We start from the raw sequence: 19,350 nt of genomic DNA on the forward strand, positions 1-19,350 counted from the left end.
GCGCAGGGGTGGGAAGGCGCAGGGGTGGGGGTCGGCTGGGCTCCAGCTCCCCTTACCTTTGTCCCCGGGGAAGGAAGTCCGAGGCCGGAGCTAACATTTCCTGGATGCCGCCTGTGAATCTGACACTGGGTCATGCTTCCTGCACACACACACCCCACACCCCATGAGTGGGTTTCAGTCTCTCCCCGGTTTACAGGGGAGGAAGTGGAACCTCAGCGAGGGGAGCCCCTTGCCTGAGAGGAAGTGAAGGGAGCCCCTGGGCAGTCTCATGGGCAGCTGCCTGTGCAGTTTCTGCTGGACGTAGGACAATAATAATAAAATAATAATAAAAATAATAATAATAATAAAATAATAATAAAAATAATAATAAAAACCAACTGTTCATTGACCACTTACCAGGGAACATGCTGTGGGATAGTTCACCACAGGCTCTCTGCGCGCCCCCTACACCCCCTCCCGAACCCACCCCCAGAAAACAGCCACCGTCTAGAACTCTAACTTGTAGCATTTGCCAATTACCGTGGTATCAATATTCCCCCCATGGCAGATGTCCAGGTTCCCAGGTTGCCCTCACTGCACACACAGCGGGGACGGAGCAGGAACCACTGCCTCTCCTGGGCCCACGAGAGCGGCCAAAGCCCACAGTGGCACATGTCACACGGCAGCCTCTATTTTAAGTACTTTGCACGCATCGGCCTATGTAATGAGAACAACGCCTACTTAGATGAGTGGGAGATGGACACTGAGATCACGTGCCGTGATGAGCGCACCACGATGGTGACTTTTGCACAGGCAGGCCCGCGGTCCTCTTACCACGGTGCTCCCTTTCGTGCCTCGCTCGCGGTGGGTGCTCGCCAGATACTTAGTGCTTGCGGGGTCAAGTGACCAAGGTTCTCATTCAAGCTCAGGCGTGTTCTTGCTGTCTGTCCCTGGGCAAATCCTATCACTGCTATAAGCCACAGTTTGCCTGTCTGTGGAAGGAGAGATAGGCCTGGATCAAGAGTCCCAGAGTCGGATACCCACGGGAACCGGGCAGGTGGGATAAGTGGGTGAAGCAGGCCTGGGGTGTCATTCTGTATATCACACACCTAGGCATATTATTAATAATAGTAGCAAGATTTACTAGACCTACTTCAGACACTTAAAATATAATACAAACACCCATGCGTGTTATAATACAAACACCCAACTTAAGAAATGACTCTCTAAATTTTCTTCTTACTGAGACTTAATGCTCATGCTGATCTTACGTGTTAAGGTTTGATCAGTGCTTATGTTTGTGGCCACTCCTGAAACCACTCCCCAGGTTGGGATCTCTGGTTCCCCAGAGGTCATTCCCTTCCCATGCCAGGCAATGGTTGTGCCCCCAAGATCATGACTGGGTTGGCTTATTTTTTTTTTTTTTATTGACGTATAATTGACATATAAAATTATATTAGTTTCAGGTGTACTAAAATTTTTAGGCTTAATTTCATAAAGAAAAACACTCTGTCCCTTTGTTTTTTTTAAAGTTCTCTCCTTTGAAAGCGCCCACTCCCCCGACCCCCATCACCCCACATGCACTGTTGGGAGCAATAGGGACACGGAGAAATCTTCCTCACATCTCATAAAGGATATGATACAAACTCAGTGACAGATGGCAATATCTCTTGGGCTCCGTGCTGGAGAGACTGCAGGGAAAGGTGGAGACAGTGGTGAACTCTGGGAAGCACATCCTGCTTCCCAAGAGGGCAGCTCAAGCCACATGTGGCAGTGTGGAAATGTGTGCTTAGTATGGCTAGAGTCCCCACTTTGTCTTGAATATAAGAAATCTGGAGTCTTTAAAATATAAAATCTCTAATTTTTTTTTAAATATTGGCAAATAATTTTGACGTCTTTCAAGCACACTATGTGCCAGACTGAACATTTCTGTGGGTTGTGTAGCCTGGAAGCTGTTGGCTTGCAACCTTTGAATGAGGCAGACTCCTAGCCCCAGCATCTGGAATTCAGGGTAGCAGCCTCTCCATCACCAGCTCCAAGGGAGCACCCCAGTCTCCCCTGTATCTCAACTTGTTCACGGCAAAAGCAGCTCGCGACCTCAGAGGCTTATGATTCCTCTAGGCATCTGGGACCTTGGATTTTATAATGGCTTCTGGGAAGAGGATGGAAGGAGAGAGGAAAGAGAGGAGAAGAAGAAGGAAGGGAGGGAGGTACTTAAGGGGGGAAAAAAAAGGAAGTCACCATTTACTGAGTACCTATGATATGTGGGCGCCAATAGGCAGGTCCACATGCCACCTCACTTTTTCTCTACCATACTCCAGTGAGATCAACAGTATCACTATTTTATACACAAAGAAGCTGAAGTTCTCACTGGGTGTTCACTGCCCAGTTCATGTAGCTAATACATCTGAAGCAGAATTTGAACCCAGGGCTAATTCTCCTGCATTTCATCTTGCAAGGTAACCACCTTCTATATTATAAATTATAATGCGACACTTGCAGACAAAGGGTGCAGAATTCATTCCCTGATAGGAAGGCCGCCCCGTGGAATGCCCTGTCAAGGGTCTGGAGTCAGAGGTAGAAGGGTTCTGAGTGAGCATGGAGTCCAGTCTATCCAAGGTATAGAGGCGAGACAGCGTGTGCCCTGCAGGTGAAGCCCTTGCCGGAGAGATGGGTCCAGAAGCCAGTGATCTCTCATTCACTCATTTGGTCACTGGTTCATACACTCACTCAGAAACACTGATGAGGTCCTTCTAAACGGCAGGCATTCTTCAAGCACAAGGCATTCAGGGTGAAGAGTGCCTGGGCTTTTAAAGAAAGCCCAAAGCTCTGTACGTGATAATGAATGGCAAACATAAGTTAAATGATATCATTCATTCACCAAAAGCCCTACCCATCAAGGGGAGACTTAAGGAGAAAAGAGGGCTCATCGTAGACAGTATCTGAAGGGGTGTCCAATCTGAGTCTTAGGTTGGGGAGGTTCTCTTATGATGCTTTCTCACATGTCTTAAACTCTGCCTGGGACCCCATCTTCCCTGGGATTCATCCTGGAATCTTGGAGACACTCTGCCTACCCCCAGCCCCCTGCCTACTTTCCTCTGAAAGCCCTTTCACCTTCCTGAACCTTGGTCTTTCCGTCAGGCCAAAGAGTAAACTATTTTATATTTATAGTTTTGGGGGCTAGGGGAATGTGAAGGAGAGCATAGGGTTTAAATACAGATCTGGTAATCAGACAGCTGTGGGCCTACTTCCCGATGGTCCTTGCCTATGTGTATGGCTTAGAGCAGGTTGGTCAATGCTCTGCGGTCCGTTTCCTCCCGTGTAGCCCAGACTCAAAAATAGTACCTCTCCTGTAGTTAGGGTAAGAATTAAATAAAGATCTGAGGACAGGGCATGTGCGGATGAGGATGAAGATAATGATGACAGGGTTGGTAATGGTGCTGTGATGGTGATGAACATGATGGTGGTGGCGATGATGATGCTGAAGGTCACTGCAGCCAGGAAGAAAGGACAATGTATTCTTCTTAGGCACCACGGCAGGAAACGAAAGCCGCCTTACAAAACCTGGGCTGAAAGCACTCTCACTGGGCTAGAGGTCTCCCTGGCACCCGAAGGAACAAGGCTGACATTGGAGGGCCCCACCGGGGATCTCCCAATCTGCAGTGTAAACAGCCTAGCTTTCTCTTCAGTTCTCGCTGCTTGCCCCCTTCCAGTTCTGCTCACATACAGAGGGGCCCTGTAGTGAGACAGGTAGGGCGTGCAGCCCTAAGGAATAGTGGAAAATCCAAAAGCCTTGGAAAGATAAACAGGCTCATGTGGATAGTATAAAAGTCCTTTCTCTGAACTCACGTCAGGTAAACCTCAGCTGACAGAACCTTGTACAGCCACACCACAACACTCCTACAGGCGGATTAAATTAGCTCTCTCGGATAAACAGGGGGAGGGATGGGCATCAACTTGCTTGTGGATCCCGACCCTGTTGTGTTCTATTACTTGAGCCATTACCAAGGCCCCCTTCAGCACCCCTGGGTTTTGGCTGGGGACAGACTCTCAGACCCAGAGATGAAATCCTGGGTCAGGTCTCACAGAGGATGAAAGCAGGTGATTCTCTCCACCTGTGGCCCTGTGGCTGGGAAGCAGAGGGCACCAGAGTAGCTAAGCTGGAAGAAAGGAGCACCGGAAGCCACTCACACTCCATCTGGTCAACATGTACTTGTTTGCTCTGCTCCAGTCCAGGTCCTGGGGAGACACAGAAATGTGTCAAACCCAGGTCCTCAGTTAATCAGTCCCGTACCATTTATCTCCGTGGATCATCACGACAAGCCCATGAGGTGATTTTTCGGGACCCATTTCACAGACAGGAGAACCCAGCCTCAGAGTGGAAATTTACAAAGCAATTTCAAGTCGAATTGCATCCACACCTGACACAGCCCATGCCCAAGGTCTTTCCCGCATGTCACCTCGTCTAGGTGTATTGGGAAAAGGTAGAAAGGGGCAGGGCGTAGTAGTGATGTAGTCTACATGGTGGACTTCCCATGGTAAGACTGGGTGGTAGATCTTCAGCTTAGGTTGTTTAAGACTCTAATTCTGCCTATGCTAAACTGGTCTTCTAGACACTATGCTAGGCATGGTAAGGGCTCATCTGATGTTCTAGAACAGAGAAAAACAAGTAAAGAAAACCCTGCCCATTGATAAAAAATCATCTCTATTTTGAGATGTCTCCATTCATTTAGAACAAGAACATCTGTGAGACATCCTCCATGTGCCAGACGCCATTCTAGGCGTGGAATGATCCAAGGGTGAACCACGGATGCTGTGTGGCAGAAAAGAAAGGCACCAACCCATCTTAGCCCGCTCTTGGAGTCACGTGATTCCCTTTGTTCCAAGCTCGCCAAGAAACTTAATTATGGTGGGGCTCCCATACAGGTCTGCCTTCGGGGAGAAACTGTGTTGGTCATGTGATTTTCCATATTCTGACCCATATGACTGTTCATTTCTTAATGAAAATTAATCAGCTGGCAGTCATCCAGGAGAGCAAGACCTGATCACATAGACCTCTACGGCTGGTCCCTGACACTAACCTCACATTGCAGATCCAAGCATTTGCCTCCAGGTTGTTTTCATTTTATTTTTTAAAGAAATCATTATAATTTTGGCATGAAATGTAAGACATAGAGAAAGGAGCTTCTGGGAACATCATGTTAGCCCCATTCCTGATGCTATGTACCTTCCTAGTTTCATCTTTCTCTTTTCGCCTCCTTTAAAAATTATCCTCATGTTGGATTTTATGTTATGAGCTTCCTTAAATAATTTCTAAAATGAGTGCTCGGTCTCGAGTCCTGGTTTCTTCAGTAAACAGCTATGGAGCCTGGGGTATTCATTCTCCATATGACCCAAGATTTATGCCCAACTCACTGCATGGTAACGAGGAATAAATAAGATAATGCATAAAGAAGTTAGCACCGCAAATGAACTCAATATATTTTGGTTGTCATTATCATAGTAACAATTATTATTATTAAAGGAGGTTATAAATAAATACGTACATGCAAACCTAGATGCTCCGAGGGGGGTTGGGGAAGGCACCACAGGGGAAGGAAGTCATGAGCAGCCGAGCAAAAGAGAACTAAATGTTCTCCAGGAGACAAGATGGGGAAGGGCATTTCAGCGAAGAAGAACAGGAAGGACAAGGTCACAGAGGTATGGCAGTGTGGACAGTGTCAGGGAACTTGGAGTGGCCCACAGGGCATGGTGGCAGGTGGAGGCAAGAAAGGTTCTCTGTGTCTCCAAGGGTTCTGAACCAGGCCACTGCTCTCACACTGTAGTGCGTATCAGAGTCATCTGGCAGGCTTGTACTGCGGTGTCCCAGGCCCTGGCCTCAGAGATTTGGATGCATTAGATAAGGTGGCTCTGAAGTATAGTATGTGCCTTCCTCATGAGCTCCCACAGGGACCCCGATGAACGTGGTCCTCAGCACATGTGTAGGGAAACCCCACTCCACACTATTCTCCCTTCTCCCTGCCGCAGCCATATGTATCCTCTGCCTTTCCTCCTCCTTCCCACCTTGTTCCTAACTCCACCCATGGATCAAACATCAGCCAAGAATTTCCTGAAGGGCCTTTCTGACCACGTCTTCATCCCCCAGTTCTGCTTTTCTTCAGCCCTCATTCCTGCCAGGGAGATACAGGATCATACCTACAGCAAACACAAATACTTTTGTAATCTTATGGCTCCTGTTACTGCAAGTACAATCTTCCATGGGCAAATTATCCATGTAAATGCCAGGGTGAAGACAGGACTTGGAAGATCCAAGAAGATGTGAGGTGGTTGCATGGGGTGCCAACAACGAGATGGCTTCCTCCCAGCCCCAAACCCATCTGACTGCTCTCTCCCTCTCTCCACAGAGAGTTGTCTGCACGGCTGGTCTCAAGTGGTATCCTCACCCTGCCCTGATTCACTGCGTCAAAGGCTGTGAGGTGAGTCCCTAGAAGTGATCCTCCTATTGTTAACATCCTGATCACTGGTCTTACATTGATCATGGCTTCCATTCGCTTTGCCCTCAAAGTGCTGTGAATATCCCTTTAATAGGTTGATTGAGCAATCCCATTTTATAGATGGGGGAATTGAGGCACGGAGATATCAACAAACATACTCAAAAATACATTTCATGGATAACAAAAGTAGGATTCCAAGGCGTTCCTGCTCCCTCAGCTTATGTTCACCATGAACATAAGCCTCTGGGAAGGAGGGAGGGAGACCATCCTGATTTTGCATCTATAACATACCAGGCATTTGACCCAAATGATAAGATTTAATGTTTAAGGAACCACAGGAGGCTTTTTTCCCCCCTTTCCAGTTCCTACTTTATTGCTGACCATTACTTGCAGGTCACTTCCTTTTGCCACACATTTGTCATTCACTCATTCTTCAACCCCAGAAGCAGTATGGATACCTTAGACCCTACCACAGAGCTGAACGGGAAGATCCTCTCTGACTTCACAGTTGAACCCTTCCCTGGTGCTTGGCTTTATGGAGATCTGTCTCTGTGTCTCAGTGACCAGCCTGGGAAGGCACAAGGGCAGAGTACTTAGAAAGTCATCTGTATTCTCAAGGGGTCACACTGCCTCTGGAACTAGGAGATACTCTGTGCACCCCAAGTCCCTCGTGGGTCTTCTCATCTGGCAATGAAAAGGAGGCCCCCAATCACATCCAGGTGGAGGCGCAAATATTTGTGGTCCGCTCCCCGCTCCAGAGCCCACTCAGGAAAATGCAGGTGAAAGGGACTAGTTCGTACTCTAGAAAACTCTATATTTGATGAAATTCTTGGAATGTCAGAGTCAGAAATGCTCTTCCAGATGATCTAAACCTGACTTTTTAAAGGTGTAGCCAGATCTGAAATTTGATGGAATGCTCAAACGGGAAGGGTTCTTAGTGCGATCTAATCCTAATCAATGGTTATATGGAGTGGAAAAGGAGGATCAGAGAGGCGATGGACTGGCCCAGCATTGTACACCATAAAAGCCACAGGGCCAAAGCATGAACCTGGGTCTCCTGACTCTAGGCTGGTCCTTTTCCTCCTCCATTAGGCCACCTCCCATCCATGAATCACCCCTGACAAGACAGCCCCTGGATCAAACTTTTCATTCTGTATTTGCTAGGGGCTCCATGTGGCATCATCTAAGGGCACTCGACACTGTAGTCTTTAAGAGCCCCCACATTCTCCCAAGGTTCAGCCGGCAATGGCAAAACCAAGGCCAAGACCCTGTGGCTATTGCTTCCTTCCATCTCTCTGGATCAGTCCAACGCTTGGAGAAAAGGAAGCTTGGATTACTGGGGCCCTCGTTCTGCTGAGTTGGCAGTCTGGGCAGCCAGTATGACAGCAGAATTCGATACCTCCTTTGACTCAGCACCGGGGCCTAGGAGACCCTCACCTGTCAGGCTCTGAGTCCTGCCAACGATGCTTATCGCCTTTGCCCTTGCAGGTGATCTCCTCTCCTCCTTAACTTAAAGCTAATAGTTTGTCTCATGTCTGGGGCTGAAAGGAATGCCTGGAAGAGATACCAACGGTGGGTCGAGGCAGGAGCCATCAACCTGGAATGTCTAGAGTTAGCCAGGACTGAGGAAGGGTTTTGGGACTCCTGAGCCCTCTACCCCAAGCTGTGTCCAAAGTGGTCCCTTCATTCTCTCATACATCAGAGCTTCACTGATGCCTCTTAGGGACCTGACACTACTCAAGGTTCTGGAAACACAGTGACCTTAGTCAAGTGAGAACAGTCGCTGTGCTCCTCCTCCTTCCTGAGTCCAGACGTATGGTGTTTTCTTGCCCCTTGTGCATGCGTCCACATATCTGTCCATGAAGAACTGAATCGTTTGACTGAATGAACATAAATGGTGAAGTTTTGCTCAAATCACCACGTGTTTTGCTAGGGAGTCCAGGCTACAGATATGGACGACACGCAGTCCTATCCCTCGGGAACTCCCAGTCTAGTGAAGGAGGTAGACAATTAAAGAATTCTAAACTATGGACCAAGAGCTGTAACCAGACCAAGTACAAGAAGCACAGAGCATCCTGGGGGCTCAGAGAAGGCATTTCAGGGGTGTGAGATTGGAGCTAGATCCCGAAGGGTGAGCTGCTCGCCTGAACACAGTGGTAGGAGCAGTAGCCTTGAGAAGTACCAGGGATGGGAAAAATCCCTTCAGTGGCGGAGTTTTTCACATGTCACTCGCTCCCTCTCGAAATCCTCTGTTTTCCACCCTCCGCTAATTAACCCCTGCTCATCTCCCTGATCTCTGCTGAAAGGTCATTTCCCAAGGGACACCTTCGCGGAGTTCCCTGATGAGGTCTAGTCCTCTTACTCTTTAACAGCCTCGTGGTGCCTGTCCTCTGTCGCTCTTATCAGAGTTGAAATTGGCCAATTAGATGTGTGATTATTTGATTAAAGTCTCCTCACTGAAGCGTGAGGTCTGAAGGAGTACGAGCTCCATCTCACTGTCCTATCTTTGTCTGCGGTGTGACATGTGATCTGTAGTAAGCGTTCAGTGAATGTGGTTAAGTACAGGATGGATGGGTAGAGGGGTGGATGGAGGCAAGGGTGTGGCTGCAGGAAAGGGGTGAAGGGTAGCTGGTGAGGAGACTGGAGGGTTTTTTTCAGGGGGAAAAAAAGTTTCATTTTTTTTTCCCCTTCTTCCTCGTCTTTCCCAGCTACTCCTTTTACCAAGCCAGTTCCGTTCATTCTGAGGGACATTTGGTTTCCTTCCTTACTGTGTTTTATATGATAGAAGAAAGATCATGAAGAACAGGTCCCACAGGCCGATCTCCTCAGGCACAGAGCAAAACCAAGACCTTATCCTTTGTTTGTTGTTTGTGCCTCACTGCTCAGATATAGCTGTAATAATGTGTTTGTTATGGCAAGTACCTGTCAGAGTCACACTTGTGTTCATAGCCATGCACATATGCACATAGACACCTGAGCACAGCTGTTGCCTGTTCTTGGTTCTGTCTTGCTATTTTTTTTTTTTAGACCCTAATAGGATAGTGATGAAATGGAATCTGGCATCGTGAGTTGGGAGCACAAAGCCTGGGTGAATTTGAGGCAGAGATGAAAAAGCCAGGGATGCCACATGGGAGGGACTCCTTGTGAGCTTGGTTCTCCCCATGACAGTCAGGATGGGAAAGAAAGACCATTGGATCTCAGGAGTTGCGCTGAGATGCCGTGGTCTTAGCCAACTGTTGACATCTTTCCCATCAGTGAGTCACCGAGTATTAGGGAGCCCAATGTGAACTTTGATCAGAGACCTCTTACCTTCCCTGCTTTCTATATTAAAGGGTCACACTTTATTGCTTTTGGTGGGTGAGGGGGTATGCTTATTGCTTTGAGCCACCATTGGACTAATCCTGTCTCTTTATTTCACAAATGGGACTCTCAAGGCTCAAAAAAGATAAGCCACTTAACCAAAATCACCAAGGAACCCCTCCAATTGGCTGAGGTTTGTTAGACTAGACCCCAGATTTTCTAAACCCCCTCACAACTACCTTTCCACTATGTCAATACAATATGCCCCTATGCCATTTCAAAAACATCACTAAGAGCCAAAGTTATACCAGCATTAAACTAGGTGATAGGGAGACCAAGAGGAACTGGATATTGCCCTTGTGTTCCACGTGCTTACAGTCTTCTACCAGCTGGAAGTTCATAAACAAACATTAGAACAAACAGTGTGCTTAGTGCTTATAGGGACAAAAAGTATTAGGGGGTTTGCAGACACTCCTGACTTTCCCATAAGATTACTCTGGGTTCAGATCAGTAATGGCTTAACTCTGTCATCTTTTCCTCATTTTGGGGGTACCACAGAGTTGGAGAGACATGGGGAAGAAAAGCAACACATCAGTATGTGCTAGGTGTGGACCAGAATGGCAAAGAAAAGATAGGACGTCAACTTAGATTTAAATCACTGCTCTGGCCCTGCCAGGCTGATCTGGACTCAGTCCCTGTCTCGCTCTGAGCCTCAGAATCTTCATCTGAAAAGTGGGAATATCAGTGCTTACCTCACATGTTGTTTGGAGAACAAAGAAGATGACAAACACGTAAAGCATGTGACCTCAAGAACCTCCACTCCAGTGCTAGAGAAGAGGGAGCCCACAGACCATTGTGTCAAATTCTGATGAGTTCTTACATTTGATCTTGACAATTCTTGAGCAGATTACGTTGTTTATATTGTACTATAAATTATGTTTTTCATTACCTACTACTGAGAAAAGTAGGGGAAGTCTGCTCAGATTTTCTCATCATTTCTTCAAGTAAAACTGAGCCCGACCTTAGAGAGATGTAAGTGATCTCTCCCATGGCTTTGCATACCCCAGCCTACAAGCGTGTCCACCAGCGCAGCTGCAGCTGAGTTGGGGGAAATTTGGCTAGGTAAGTCTTTACAAATGGCAAAAGTGATAACTTGGCCAAGGGGGTGTTGGCATTTGAAGCCAGGTAGGCAGTCTACAAGGGTTTTCAAAAGGATGAGAGATAGCTGAACAATGACAGGACTATCCCCCACCTAATCCAGGATGCTAACGGGCCACCTTCCTTCTGCCTCTCTCCCCCCTTGCAGCCCTTCATGGGAGACAATTACTGTGATGCCATCAACAACCGAGCCTTCTGCAACTACGATGGTGGGGACTGCTGTGCCTCTACAGTGAAGACCAAGAAGGTAACTCACCACCACCACCACCCCAACCCCCGCCGGCAGCACCGCCTGCAGGCCTCTCCCACTTCCCAGCCTGGAGCCCCCTGCACAGCCCATTGTCCTGGCAGGGTCAGCGTGTGCCCCCAAGCTGTGATGCATTTCGTTTTTTTATTCTTTGAGGCAGTAGTTGAGCTAATATCATGGACTGATCTTTGCAGATGTTTCCTTACCCTCAAAGCTTAGGACCAGACATGGAAGCAGACAAATATAAGTATAATCAATACTTTTAGAAGGGGAGGATAGAGCACTGGGAGGGCCCAGGCCAGGGGCTGGAGAAAGGCTCTATCAGAGGATCAGCATTGACACTGAAACTTAAGGGAGAAGGAGAAGGAGCGGGAAGGTGGCCAGGAAAAGCTTTGGGGGCAAGAGACTTGCTTGTAAAATCCTAGAGAGAACTTGCATCTCGGATGTATGGCTAAAATATAGGGGCAGAGAGAAGATGGGACATTGCTACCAAGGTAAGACTTAGCCTTTGATTATTTTATAATCTCTTTGTAAAATTAGGGGGTGTGGTCTCGGTTGTGATTTTCTTCCTTTGCATATTAGAATTCAGCAGGAGTGAATCAGGTGTCTCGAGTAAAACAGGAAAATTTGACTAGGGCGCATACCCACCACTCATGGAAGAGTGACCACCCCCCACTTTCTTCCTGACAAGAGCTGGGACCCCAGCCAAGAGCCGGGGAGAGGTGGTCAGACTGGCAGCCTGGGTTGAGGAGTGCTCTGGTGATGAATGAGTTAATGGGGAGCTATTTCTGGTTTTGTACTCATCTACAATCTGAGCCAAAAAGTCTTTTGAGCGAATATCTCTCTCCTTAAAGAAAGGGGAACCGTGTTCCCGAGGCCGGTCATAGTCAGTCTTGGCGGGAGTGCTGTTAGTGATAATCGGGTCCAAACTTCTCACTTCCTAATGGGGTAACTGAGGCCCCTACAGGAAAACTGATTTGTCCACGGTGGCAGAGTGAGTGATAGAAACAGAGCAAGGTTTCTGGCTTGTTCAAAGTACCTTTATGTCGCACCGTCCTTAAAAGAATTAGTTCCTTAGGAAAGAGGTTCTGGCCTTAGAATACGGGGATGGACAGGGCAAGACCTAAGGAGCACAGTCAGACTGCATCTTTGATGACCAGGGCTGCTGGGGGCTCCCTGGGGTCAGCTGGTCTTGTATGGGCAACCCTTCGGCACGCTCGCCCTCTCCCTTGATTTATGTATTAAACACCGAAAGTCAATACTTTCTGCTCAAATACAGTAGAATAAAATTCATTTCCTATTCATGAATTTTATCTTTCTCCCAATTATGAAACCACACATACTCTACTTTTTGGAAAATCCAGAAAGCAGAGAGAACAACAGAATCATTGCTTTTCTCACATCCCGGAAGTAGCCATTGCTTTTCCTTCTGCCGTATCTTACTGTGTGGGTAAGTGTAAGCGTGTGGGTATTTGTGCCTGTGTATACCTCGCAGCATTTCTAGTGCAGGGTCCTGTGTTGTTGTTTTGCCTTGGCACAGGATATTGTATACAGAAGAATGATCTGATATTATTATAAACTTTCCGGCGATCGTTTTTGCTCTGTTATTATTTAGTAGAGGGTTGTGGTGGATCATGATTTATGGAACCACTCACCTTAGGCTGTTCTTTCTAACTTGTGGGTTATTTCGGTTTCCCACCATGATAAATAATGAGGCTGGTGAATATCTTTGCAGGTAAATATTTCTCCGGCTCTGTTCCTTCACAATTGCCATTTAGAACTGAAATGACTAGGATAAAAGGTGTGAGCATTTATAAGGCTCCTGGCGCCTGGTGCCAGATGAATACAGAGGACAATAGCGCCAGTTTCATTTGTTGGAGTCCGTTTTCGAAAGTGAATGGACAATGAAGTGTGTGTTTTAAACAGAAGTTTGGGTAGAATTATGACGCAGTAGTCATGTGACACCATCCGTTGGAGCAAGAGCAGCTCTGATTAAAAGAATTTTCCTACGAACTATAACTTTATATACAAAAACATTAAAAAAACTAATTTATTTTTATTGGGAGACTTCCTTAAATGGATTGCTGTTTCTACAGAGCGCATGGTAGGAACATGAAGTCATGAGACTGAGCTTCAGGTGCAGATTCCAAATGATTACAGTCACTTGAAAAAACATCTATGTACACCAAATGGCCATTTTGACCCTCTGCTCCTTCTGGGTTCGGTTGCAACAATTTCAGATGTCCCGGCCCTTAGGTGCTGCCTCTTTAGGAAGGGACCCAGAGTTGTTCGTTCTTTGCTAGTTCTGAATATGCTTCCTAGTCTTTTTTTTTTTTTCCTTTCTTTCCTTTTCTACCCACATTATGTATGTAATTTTGGCTTTTGGTGTGAAAAGATCCCCTTCTTCCACTTTACAGTGGTGATCCTCCTTGTCGGCCGAGGCTGCGGAATGCAGAGAGCCAAGCTTCCTTCATGCAGTAAGATGTGTGATCCCTGAGCGTCTGTGAGGGCTCAGCACTGTACTGAGCTGTGTACCCGGAGCCAAGTCCAGACAAATTGGCACCTGCCCCTGTGAAGTTCACGGGCCGTTAGGGGAGCCAGGCGTTAGGCAGTGAGGTGCCTTTGTCAAAGGGCAGTAAAGGAAAGGTGCGGAAGGTTACGGAGACCGGTGTGAAGGTCAGGGAAGGCTTCCCTGAGGAAGCGACGTTTACACTGAGCCCTGAAGAGTGAGTAGCTTTCCTGGAGAGGAGTGGTGTTGAAGACAGGCTGGGGAGGCCTGTGAGCACTGCGTGGGAAGTGTGGGTGACCAGGCCTCCCGGCTTCTCTTCTGGTACATGTGGCTTTGCCATAGTTGTTCGTTACTCACAGTGTTGGAGGCTTTCTTCGGATTTGAGATTCCTGGGAGTCTGACTTCTGGAGGAGAAAGGGATCTCAGATGAAGCTCGTACTTCCTACCGTTTAAATTCCCCAATTTAACTTCTAAATAGGCTCCCGCTTCTCGAATGCTTCAACACACTTACACCCGCCCAACTCCACTTCCCGCAGTAGCTGGTTTACCGAGACAGCAGGTGGAGAAACAGAGAAGGAAAGAGACACCCCTCGGTGAGTTGCCGTGGCTGTCAGACATCCTGCCAGACACGTGTCCTCCGTCAGCTTCTTGAATCCCTGTGGCCACTCCAACAGGTCACTGTCAGCCCCCGTGTCTAGGTGAGCCAGTGTGGGCTCAGAACTCTCGCAGGACAGGCTTGAGTTCACTTGGCCGCAAGTGCTGAGGTCCAAACGCGAACCCAGGCCTGCCTGATGCAAGAGCCCAGCTCACGCTTGTGCATGGGGCTGAGTCCTCCGTGTGCCTGGGCCTAACCCTCCCAGTTCTGGTTGGAGACAATTTACCGCGAGCCCCGACTGCCAGGGAACCTTGGATAGGGGACCCCTCCCCTTGGCAAAGGTGAAAGCAGCTTTTCCCAGCAGCAAAGACAGGGTGGGGAGTGGTTGAGGCTCCCAGCCTTGCCAGCCATCCCTGACGTCCCAGACAGCAGTTTCCTCTGAGTGGAAAAAAGTCCTGGTTTCTGTCTCCAGCTTCCCCAGCAGGAAGCCTCTTAACGGCAGGAGAGGGGCCAGAGGCTGGCTTCTATCCTCTCATTCCCTGCTCCATACTGCCGGTGCTGGTCAGTTCCTGCCTGAACTCTTGGCCCCGGGATACCCATCGTGGGGAGTTCCATGCCCGCGAGCACATGGTCTGGCACTCAGAAGCTCACTGAGACAGCAGATTGGCTTCATGCACCTTCTTCAGTGACGGTCATGTCATTAGCGGAGCACATACTACGTGCCTGGCCGTGGTGGGGAGTCTCTGTGCCTATTGTCTCACTCTGAGACCCCAGAAAAACCCGACAAGGTAGACTCAGTGGAGGCTCAGAGAAGTGAACTCACTTGTACGGGGTGGCAGAGCTGAGTGTAGGATTTAGGATTTCCGGGCTCCGAACGACGATCACTCCTGTTTATGGAGGGCTCGCGGTGCGCCAAGCATCGTGGTAACTGCTTTTGCATGTGTCATCTCTTTTCATCACACAGTCGCCCTATTGTAGGTGGTGTCTTGTTGTCCTCATTTTATATTCAAGGCCGCTGAGGCTGAGAAGGGCTGAGGTCCTACGGCCAGCAAGTGGTAGAGCTGAGAGGGGAACCTCGTGAGCCTAAGCCACGAGGCAGTCACTTCTAACCCCTGTTGTAAACATCTAGTTGTTTACGGCTCGACGTAAACATCGAACTTGCATCTTGCCCAGGCATTTTGCCCTTCCCCTGGTGGGTGGACTTCTCCCTTCCTCGTTCGCCTGGACAGGAGTCCCGGGTGTGAACTCAAGGCTAAGGGGCAAGCACACAGCAGCTTCTCCCAAACGTCCTTCTAGCCAACTCTCTAACTTAACCTCTTCCCAGTCTCCGGGACTCGGGCCTCCTGGTCACTTGGCCCAGAATGATGTCTGTCTGCTCCCTTCATCCTTCCTTCCTTGTTTGTCCAGACACCAGCTGTTCCCCACATCTGCCTTGTGGGGTGACCTGGGCCCGGCTGGCAGACAAGAGCAAGACAGTGCAGGAAACTCCGTCTGACAGGGGTGACCATTTTCCCATCCAGACACCTGTCTGCAGTGCGAGGCAAACAGGAAGGGGCAGGACCCAGCTTCTCAGCATGTCAGTTTATTATTTTCCTGTTGGAGCCTTGAGGAGTCTCGAATACAGAGCAGATTTCCAGAATGTTTGCTTCAATAATTTACCCTCATAACAACAATGAAAAAATTCATTCATAACTGGAATCATCCTAAGGAAGCATGTGTTGGAGCTTTAAGGGAAGAAGGGGAAACAGCCTTAATCCATTCAACATAGCAAGGTTTTGTAAGGCGGGGTGGCCTGGAACACTACTTTTGGTCGTGTTTTAGACAGCTGCTAAGAGACTGATTCTGGACGATGTCTGGGAAGTTGGGGTGTAGTCCCAGCTCTGTGACTTAGTTCTGTGACCCTGGGCAGGCCCGGCTTACCTTTGGTTTTATCTGTTGACATTTGGATGATATTCATGTCTAAGGATTCTCCGCGTGGCATTGGTGAGAACCTGAAGGCTATTTGGGGTCAGGGACCAGTAAAGATTAGGGAGAAATTAATCCCAGAAATGTCTCAGCACAAGATGGCATGCCTAACTGATGACATTAAGTGTAGGGTTGTAATATTTATTTGCTAAATCTAAGTGAAAATGGGGTTTATGGGAAAGGACATTATACCCCCAACATAGCCCACTGGTCTAAGGAGTCTAGTCATTCTAACAATCGTTAGGTTAACGGCAGCCTTCCACGCTGCTGGCTGGTCCAAACTAAAGGGTTGTGTATTAGGCTGCAGAGCTGATGATGTCCATCGGTGCCTCTTAGACCTTAAATTAGCAACCAGAATGGTCCTCCTAAAGCAAGTCTTGTGGTATCACACCTTTGCGCAAAGCCCTTTAAGTGTCTCCCCATCTCACTCAGACTAAAAACCAGGCCTCCCTATGGTCTCTAAGGCCATGTGTGTTCTGCCTCCTCCCAACACTTCTCTGACCTTACCCCCTCCTATCAGGACCTTCCCTCACTTAACTCCAGTGATCCGGCCAGGTGTCCTCCTATCTTACAGACTTTGTCACTGGCTCCTCCCTTAGCCAAGAACATTCTTCTCCATTCATCCACATGACTCATTCCCTCACCTCTTCCAAGTCTTTGCCCAAGTGTCAAGTTCTCAATGAACTCCATCCTGACCACCCACCTTACATTTTCCCTGGCACTCAAGCACGCATTTGTTTTGGATTCCACTTTTCTTCCTTTTATAACCCTGATCACCTTGGCTTATACTATAAAAATGTATTTATTATCTCATAATCCCTACCTCCTTGCTGACCAAATGGAAATTTTGTGAGGTCAAGAATGTGCATCTGTTTGTTCAATAACGTATCCCTAGTTCCGAAGTACCCCACTGTTGAGCACTTGCTATGTGACAGACACTGTTCTAGGCCACAAGCAAAATGGACCTGGTCTCAGCCATGCTGAGTTCATGTCTTGGGAACTAGTGGCCACATGTTTACAGTATATTAAGTGCTAACAGAGATAGAGCCAGTGAGGACAGTCAACAAAGCTTCCTGCAGAAGGAAACACCCAAGGTGTGAGACATGAAAAGCATAGTAAGTCTTAGCTAGGTAAAAGGGTAGGGGGGCTGGAGGGCCAGAGATTAGGATGCGAGAGAAAAGAGTGTTTCTGGCAGAGGGCACAATCTGTGCAAAGGCCCCAACATAAGGAAGCATATTAAGGAAACCACAATTCCCTGACTGTGGCTAAAGCACAGAATGAAAAGTGATGTAAGTAGTAAGAGGTAAGAAAATGAGTCTTGAGCAGGTTTTTTAAAACAAGCCAGGGAATCAGAGCCTTATCCACAGAGCATAGGAGTGTTCAATGATTCTAAGCACTGAACTAGTCTAGAGGATCCTAGAAGGCTTCGTGGAAGAGGGGCTGGACATATTTACCTTGGAAGATTAGTAAAAGACAACAGGAAGATGACTAAACAGACTGCACTAATTCTTCCTTGTCCCAAAAAGTCACTGGCTTCTGGAGTGTTGTGATTTTCCCTATTTGAGGTGGAGCTTTGACCTTTTCATGTGGCTGAATTAGACACTCGTTTTCATTTGACCCAGAGTTATCTTCCTCACAACTATTGTCAACATCATCATGACCACCATCACCACCCTTTACTGAGCATATATTATATGCTGTATTTGAATTTTATACTTTATCTGAAATATTTCCAATGGGCAGGACTATTACTACCTTCATTTTGCAAATAGAGAGACTGAAGCCCCCCAAAGGAAAGTAACTTGCCTAAGAGCACACACTAAGTCAGTAATAGGGAAAGGAATCAAACCCAAATCTCATTCCTTTTTCTCCACCTTGTCCTCCCCTGATCCACATTTAAACAAGACTCTGCACTCATGGACTCCTCCATGCCCTGTGCCAGGCTGGTATCTATCCTATCTCCAAGGAGCTCACAAAGAGTCCTTGTACTTGACATCACACCTTGGTCTACTCGATCTCATTAAACATTTCCATTAACATGATGAAGTCCCTGGGACTCAGAGTGGTGGAATGACTTGCCCAAGCTCCCACAGTGGGTGGACGGACAGTCAGGCTTTCTGACATTTGGCATAGGATACATCTTGCTCCCCACAGTGCACATACTCTGCTTGTGACCTCCCTGTTGAGTCTGAGTCAGAATCCCGCCCCTGCCTGCCTCCCAGCATCAGAGGACCTGCAGCCAGGGCCTTGTGGTGCATTTGCCTGGGCTGCATTCCTGAGCTGCTCACACACACACACACACACACACACACACCCACCACAGATGGAGGTATTATCCTGGGCAACTCACCCAGAGGAGAAACCCCTGTGCCTGAGCACCATCTCCAGCACAGAGGGAAAAAAAGGAGAGAATCCTGGCCTTTAGTCATTGACCTGGGCTTATTGACAGAATCCTAGAGTGGGTGGCCAAGCCATTTATGGGATAGCCTAGCCACATGGTGCTGGGAATCCCAGATGTAAACCGGCCACCACAGCGTTTGTTCTGTGGGTGGTAGGTTTCCTTGGGAGGCCATCTGGGGGAGACAGTGGGAAGCTGCTTGGGGAATCAGGGAATCTGGGAATTGGGCTCAGAGCTGACTTTACCAGGATGTGGCCCTTTTTTCTGGGCCTCAATTTCTTCCTCTGTCAAAAGGAGACCCTGACTCCCAGGATGTCAGCACCAAGGAGTGGTTACAAACAAGGATTCAGATCACGGGCCACCTGCCAGCCGAGTAACTTACCTCTGTGCCTCTTACCTTCCTCTAAAAATGGAAAAACGGGGCTAGCAAGCATAGCTACTTATTAGGGCTGCCGGGAAGAGTGAGTGAGATAATGCACACTGGGTTAACTCAGCCAGGCACATAATAAAGGGATAAAAGGCTATTGGCTGTAAAAAGACAAAGCAGCAGTCAGCCCAGCCAGGTTGTGAAGGAGGAGCCTTCTTACTCTCGCTGGCTGAAAAGCTCTCAGTGTTTGGAGTGGACTTTAGAATCCTACGTCAGCTAGTTACTGATGGGTAATGAGGCCTGGGGCAAGTTCATTTGTTCTAAACATTCTGAATCCT

The 19,350-nt window shown here is 48.0% G+C and overlaps 1 protein-coding gene across 1 annotated transcript in view; it reads left to right on the top strand.

Annotated features, from left to right (window-relative positions):
• Positions 1–19,350, top strand: part of PAPPA (pappalysin 1) — a 238,813-nt gene that overhangs the window by 209,616 nt on the left and 9,847 nt on the right. Inside the window, 2 exon segments of the mRNA XM_047700582.1 lie at positions 6,384–6,455; positions 11,080–11,178. Of these exon segments, the coding sequence (XP_047556538.1) occupies positions 6,384–6,455; positions 11,080–11,178 (171 nt within the window).

This window comes from Lutra lutra, chromosome 13, assembly GCF_902655055.1.
Source record: "Lutra lutra chromosome 13, mLutLut1.2, whole genome shotgun sequence".
NCBI classification, from domain to species: domain Eukaryota; kingdom Metazoa; phylum Chordata; class Mammalia; order Carnivora; family Mustelidae; genus Lutra; species Lutra lutra.